The 7360-nt window shown below is 40.5% G+C and overlaps 1 protein-coding gene across 8 annotated transcripts in view; it reads right to left on the bottom strand.

Annotated features, from left to right (window-relative positions):
• Positions 1 to 3599: 3599 nt before the first annotated feature.
• ARFGAP3 (ARF GTPase activating protein 3) overlaps positions 3600 to 7360 on the bottom strand; it is a 39286-nt gene continuing 35525 nt past the window's right edge. For all 8 annotated transcript variants that reach the window (XM_079975272.1, XM_079975274.1, XM_079975275.1 and 5 more), the window contains one exon: positions 3600 to 5200. In XM_079975272.1, coding sequence (XP_079831398.1) covers positions 5183 to 5200 — 18 coding nt within the window. In that variant the 3' untranslated portion in view covers positions 3600 to 5182. The remainder of the gene's footprint in view (positions 5201 to 7360) is intronic.

Raw genomic sequence — 7360 nt, 5'->3', positions numbered from 1 at the left:
AGCACTCTTAAGTGCAAGTAGATAAATAGGTACCGCTTTATATAGCGGGAAGGTAAACGGCGTTTCTGTGTGTGGCTCTGGCTCGCCAGAGCAGCTTCGTCACGCTGGCCACGTGACCCGGAAGTGTCTCCGGACAGCGCTGGCCCCCGGCCTCTTAAGCGAGATGGGCACGCAACGCCAGAGTCAGACACGACTGGCCCGTACGGGCAGGGGTACCTTTACCTATCCCCCACAGCTTCCCATTTCTAAGATCAACTTTCTCATACATCCTGTATATTTCTAGGGAGCCTTTTGAGAACAACCAACGGCTTTGCTATTATTTCCCAATGCCCACCTTTTTTGGTTCACCATAAAATATGTTCCTAATATTGTTCTCCACTTCTCAGTTCCCCAAGCATTAGATTTCAGAAGCAGCCTTGGTTTTCTTATGAGACCAAAGTGTTGGGAGATTTGCACATGTAGTGTTGATGAGATCCTCCTGAAGCGGCTCTGTGGGTTGGGAGTTTGAGCATGATGTTCAAGTGACTCTGCTCCTCCCTGCAAAACTATCAATAGACAGTATCTTTGAGGCTTTCAAGCAACTGTACCTTGAGATATGGGTCCTTCCACAGATACTCCATACCCAAATACTTCATTTCCCAAGGATCCACAGGGTGAATGTTATCATCTCTGCTTGTGATCATTCTGGCCAGGAATGAGGAATCTGTGGGCCTCCATGTATTCCTGACGACAGGCCATGTTAGATGAGGTCGATGGGAGTCGCCCCCCCCCAAAAAAAACCCTGGATGGCCACAGGTTCTCCACCCCAGCTTTAACCAGTAAAATGGCCACCAGCTTGCTTTTTGCCCTGTGCCAGAAGGAAGCACAGGGGGGTGCAGGTCAGGATAGGAAATGTTGGCTGCTTGGATGGCGCTTCCTTCTCTTTCCCTTGCTCAAGGGTTGGGGGGACCAAAAGAGCAGATTTTGGGGACACCTGGTGAGAGGAAAGGAAGACATTCCATTGCACAAACACAGCACAAGGAGTGTTGGATGCAACCCTTTCCTTCTGTGAACTTCCACAAATGTATCTTAGGATCCAAGTCACAACAATTAATGCTTGGGTCAAAATAAACACGCACAAAAATGAGTTAATCACAATCTGCAAGGGAACGTGAGGTTCTTGACAAGTGGTTCCCTGCAATGAACAGGTAACTCCTAGGAGAAGACAGTTCTTGGACTTCCGGGTTAGTGCCATTGGCAATGACGGAATTCCTCTGATCCAGAGGAACCCGCTCTGCGAAAATCGGGTCTTCCCGCCGCGGCGAAGGCGGAGACCCCTTAAAAATCCCAGGCAGAGGAAGCCTGGGAACGTGGGATTCGGCTGACACCAGGAGCGCCCCCCCTACATGCAAGGAAACCCCTTTTTGGGGGTCCGAAGCAACGTGGGGGTGAGTGGCGCGGTGTCTTGAATCGACCGCTATTTTTACGGAGTGAAGCCGCACAGCTGTTGCCAGAGAGCGCTGACTTTTTCCTGTGGACAATTGGACTCTAAAACAAGTACCCGTGAGTAGAACGGAAAATTGGGCTAAGAAACATTTTAATTTGGCATTCAAGTGGGAAGGCTCTAAACAGGAAGTCCGCCTTCCGTTTTTGTAAATAATCCGAAGCAAAAATTGTGCAAGCTAAAGTCTGAAAAGCTGTTCATAAGGATCTAAAATTCCTCCTGTTTTAACCATCCAAACCCCTCTTTGAAGCAGGAGTAAAGAGGGGGAAATTTGACTGTTTATACCTGCAGGAGAGAGAGTAAAGAAAGATAAATTTCCACCATCTCAAACCTGGGAACGGGGTGTCAGAGACAGAGACTTTTGGTGAGTTCATTGACCGTGAAAGAAACATCTTTTGACAGACAGCTAAAGAAGAGATACAAATTATCTTCAATGTTGCCCTTTGCATTTAAAAGGAATTAAAAATTCAAAAAGTGAAAGTAACTTTCTTTTGTTGGATTTGCTTTTAAGATGGATACAATTAGAAACTGCCTCCTCTAGAGGGAGTTTGTTAAATTGTTGCTGGAGTCGATCTGGGGTTTTTCCAGCTGTGGTGATTAGGATCCTGGGAACAGACTGACCTTGAACAAAAATGTATCTGGAAGAAATTTTGGTGCTTGCTCTTTGCAAGACGAGCGCCCTCTTAGAACAGTTGCATGAGAAGTTGGATTTGATGACTGTTGCAGTTAAAAATCTTGGACAAACAGTGAATATTTATACAGGAATTACTCAGGAGCCAGCTCAAGAACCTGATTTGATGGAGCAAGTGCAAATGCAGAAGACAGGGGAGGAAATTGTGGAACTTCAAGCAATACAAATGGAGAAGCCTGAGGCCCCACAGGAGCATAAGCCGTTGTTGTTGAAGGTTAAACCTGGAGCGGGCCAGGGGAGATCTGGAAAGATGGAGACATTTTTGAGTTGGAACATCCCCGAGATCTACTCTTCAATGAGAAAGGAAAGAAACTAAGAAAGAGATCAACAAAAGAGAAGGTAAAGTGCAAGTATAAACAAGAAGAATATCTGCAGAAGGGACATGGAAGAGACTTAAGAGCCTCGGACATAAGATTACCAGGTTGATGGATCAGAAGAAAAGGACAATAAGGACTGACATAACCCGAGACCAGGAAAAAGAGACGCTGGATGAAGATTGGATGAAAATTCTTAAAATTTTGTTTTGGAAATTATTGTAAAATTAATGAATATTAGGAAAAACGTTGGAAGGAAACTATTTGGCTTTAGTAGAAATAATATGGAGTTATGTATAAATAAGTATTAAGTCTTAAGTTTTAAGGTATTTTATGGTAAGATAAGGTTAAAATAAATTAAGGCAAATTGAATGACAGAATATAGTAGTGAAAGATGGAAGGATTTGCTGACTTAATTGACAGGTTAGGTTTTTTAAGATAAATTATTTAATTGAAAATTGAGTGTTACTAGGTGAAAATGCAAAGTTACAATATATTTAGATGAATTATCAAGATAAAAGAAAAAATGGAAAGGATTTGCTGAAGTTATTAATTGAACTAGAATACAAAAAAGGGAGGTGTGAGGAGGTCAGGGAAACAAGTAAAGGAAAGTTAAGATATGGAAAGGATGACGTGTTGTTGTTTTTTAAAATTGTTCTTATATTATTTTTACTTCTTTTTGTGTGTATTTTGTATTTTTTGTTCTTTTTTTCTTTTTCTCTTTTACATTTTTGTAACCTTTTTGAAACTTCAATAAATATTTTTTTTTTTTTTTAAAGAGAAGACAGTTCTTGTTTTTAAGTAAATAATGCATCTTGCCGGTTCATGTCATGCTGAGCTGTTGGAAATGGCTTCCTGCTGATCCCATATTCTGTCATTATGCTTTAAACAAGAAGTCTCCTGGTCCTTCTGGACTAGCCACCTCTATTTTCAGAGTCCATCTGTCTGCTGGTGTGTTTTTGTCTGAACCCTGAAGAAGTGTGACTCTCTCCCTCTCCCTCTCTCACATGCACACACACTTTTCTGCATGTGATAGGAATTTTGATAGGAATCAAAATTCATGATAATCCACACAACATGAAATTCAGTCAGCCAGCAGAAAACAAAGCTTCACATGAAAGATTACAATTTATTTCTAAATTTATTGAGCAGCTGTTCAAAGGGCAGCTGTTCAAGGGGGGGAATACAGAACTGATACAATGTAGGTTTTTTGGTGAGCTTTCAGGCCACCAAATTTCCAATTCAGTTTATTTTTAGGAATTATGCTTCCAGGCTGTCTAAAACACAGCCACTCTTTATACATTTATGCACATATTCAGCATTTTGTTCTTAAATCCCAAGATGGTGTTAAAATTCTTACGGAAGTTAACAGCACTAAGAAATTTAAACAGCCTAAGACGAGACTGTCTGGCCCTGCAAGTTTCATAAGTAGATTCTCTCTCTGTACAATATATCTATTTGTGTGCATTTACTTGTACAGATAGAAACACTTTAGTCTTAATTTTATACATCATATTGATTGTTTAAAAGCACTTAAGGAGCCTAAATTGAAATTCAAAAGAAAACTTAACTGTTATGAATAAACAGACTGTCAACACACAAAAGCAAGGTCCTTTAACACAGGACAGGTTGGCATAGGGAACCTACAGCCCGTCAGATGTTTTGGTCTACAACTCCAATCATCCCGTTGGCAATGCTGGTTGGGGAACATGAGAGTCTAACAAGTGACAAACCTCTGCTCTAGACACGCCTGTTTACATGGGGAAAAATAATGCTTCAAATACTACTTCACTTTCCAACTAGAACATAGCAATTAGCTTCCATTTTGAGACGTTCATCAGTACTAGTTTTAAACTATCAAGACATCCCGGATACACACAAAACCCATTCTTAACTCTGTGTTGAATTGTGGCCTCTTCTATGGGTCTGTTGGGATGATGCACGCAACACCCCCTTCTTATTTTGAAGTGCCGCAAGATCAGCACCATTCCTTAGGATTGTACATCAATCCACTGCTCCTTGCAGCCCTGGAAGGTAATGCTCAAATCCCTTAGGTCTCCCTCACTTCAGACTTTGGAATGCATGTAGTAGTGTAAATATTTTGGTAGGGAAAATCCCACCTTCGATTACCTGAGGAATCGCTCTGTCCAGATACTACTTTCTACCCACCGACTGGATAGGAAAGGCACCAGTTTCATGGCCACTCCAGTATCGGCACGCATGGAAGGGGCTAAGCAAAAGAGCTAACTTGAGGTTACAGCCAGTGAGCTATCACAGACAACTTTTTCTGTAAGGTGACAAGCATATATTATGAAAATAATCTCATTGCTTGTCTATAACTAATTCTGCATTAAGACATAACATAATGCTTTGCCTTTCCTGTCTGGCTTCAGAACCAGATTCTTGGAAGTGACGGTGGGGAAGCTATTCATAGCACCAAAAAGCCACAAACAGCAGAAGAGACGGCACTAACAGAATGAAAGCAGAAGTAATAACAAGTCACTAGGTTACATGAAAGGTGGCTAGGAACCAAAGAGGACACATGGTAAAAACATACAGGTGTGAAATCAATTAAAACAAAATATTTTACAGCCTTCATTTAAGATTTGCACTATTATCCACGGGAGATGTGGTGTTTGTTTGTTTTTAAAAAGCTCTTCTTCTGTGTATCCAAGTTCAGTTGAATACAAATGGTTAAGAACCATAACGATCCTAAAAGAGAAGGAAATAAAAAGAAATGAACAGGTGCTCTCTCTTACAAGCAAAAATACAAGCTGCATGCACTATTATATCTGAAACATCGCAAATTGAAATCTCTACCCATTTATTTTGTAATTTAGTGTTTAACAAATGGCCCATATAATGGATTTTGAAAATTAAGATTCAGCTTGTTTTTTAAGAACTGCTGATTGATGTCAAAAAATCAAATCAAATTTATTAAACGGTCACAGACCAGATTAACTCGTACAGCTAGTCAGCAAAAGATAACACCGGAAAAACAAAGGACAATTTCAATACAGATTAGGCCATAACAGCAACTTAAAATTAGACAGCATAAATAAAATTAAGTATTTGCCTTCGCCTGCATATTGACATTGGAAAGCTCTTCTTTCCTGCGCCTAATAGCGTCTACACAGAATTTGGCAACATTGATTGTAATTTCAGGGACCTTATCTTCTACCAAGGCTCTCATACATAGGAGTTCTGGTTCATTTTTAAGCTTTTGTAGAACTGGGGCAATAAAGGTCAGGCGTAGGTCCTCGTAATAACTACAGTGCAGCAATACATGCAGACTTGTTTCCACTTCCGATGAGCCACATGGGCAAACACGTGACTCATATGGTTTGCCCTCATATCTGCCTAACAACAGGGCAAAGGGCAAAACGTTGAATCTGGCCAAGGTAAAGGAGTGTCTGTACTTAGGTATTTGTAAATCAGCCAGATAATTTGCGGGTGAGAACACTCTCCCAAAGTCTCTAATTGTGGCATGTTTATCCATTTTGCCCATATGACATTGCAGCTCTATGTCCCTAATGCGTTGGAGCACTTGACTTCTGGCTCTCTCATATCCTGCCGCTATCAAGATCTGCAGGGAGAATCCCAAGCTTCTTATCTTTTCAAACAGGGAAGCCTTCCAGGTAGAATGAAAGGCGTCTAAGAGTGTTAAGGGAGCCAAACCGGCCAGGGAAAAAATAAGTTTTAACCAGTAGTGTATCTTTAGAATCCACAGCCGCGCGTTAACGGGTGGTTGTCCAACTTCTAAGCGGACAGCTATATTAGATACACAAGGGGGGATCCCCAATAAACACCGATAGAATTTTGCTTGAAATGCCTCCATAGGCGCAAAATTTTAAAAACTGCAGACCTGGGATCCATAAGTGAGTTGTGGGAGTATTTTTGCAGCAAAAACCTGGGAGGCCGCTGGAACGTATTTTCCCCCTTTCCCATGAAAGAATCTTGTAAGGGCTTTATTGGCCCTTCCTGCGTTGGCAATGGCGTTTTTCATCTGTTGGTGCCACGAGACCCTTTCCTGAAAAGTTATTCCCAGGTATTTGAAAGTTGCTACCTGGTCAATAAGTTGACCATTAATTCTCCATTTGTGTTTCCTTTTTTTTTTTTTTTTTTTTTTTTGAGAACATTAGCTCCTGATACTGGTGATAAGCTAGAGAAGCAAGCTTGAGAAGGAAAAGAATGGGACTTCCCAGTTGCTTGCTGTAGAAAAATCTCCCTGTGGACATGGAACTCTGTGCATTTATGGGGTCAACTTACATTCCTACTGGCAGAAGTCTTCTGGACCTTAAAGTCTGCATCCATATTTTATTTTTATTTATTTTGTCCACTTGTTTATTAAATTTGTATACCACCCTTCATCTGTAGATCTCAGGGCAGTTCACAATATAAAAATAAAATATAAAAAATACATAATAAATAATAAAATTAAGAACAGCAGCAAACAAATAATCCCCACCTCCCACAATGATTAACAGGGTGCAAAAACTCCCCATCCCTTGTAAAAAAAAATGCAGTAGTGTAACAGCTGTACTCTATTCGTGTAACAAGACTTATATACTGCTTAATCAAACCTCTAAGTGATGAAAATAAAATATTCATAAGAAAATATATGTCTTACGGACATAAAACATACAACTACGAAAATAAATGGACTGAAATTTACTCCCCCCCTCCATTGTGAAAACACTTAAAATATGGCCAACTGTGTGTTCCATGAATAGATCTACACAATTGTTTTACCTAAAGGGATCCAGCCTTGTTATGGAAGTGGCAGAATAAAACCATCAAAGTTTACACAAGAAGCATGCTCCAACGTCTCACATACAGGTATGTCTGCTACCAACAGAAAACTATATAAAT

The sequence above is a fragment of the Podarcis cretensis genome (genome assembly GCF_951804945.1).
Source record: "Podarcis cretensis genome assembly, chromosome: 5".
In the NCBI taxonomy this organism is placed as follows: domain Eukaryota; kingdom Metazoa; phylum Chordata; class Lepidosauria; order Squamata; family Lacertidae; genus Podarcis; species Podarcis cretensis.
The sequence above is the reverse complement of the archived record's forward strand: the minus strand, read 5'-3'. Positions and strand labels throughout refer to the sequence as shown.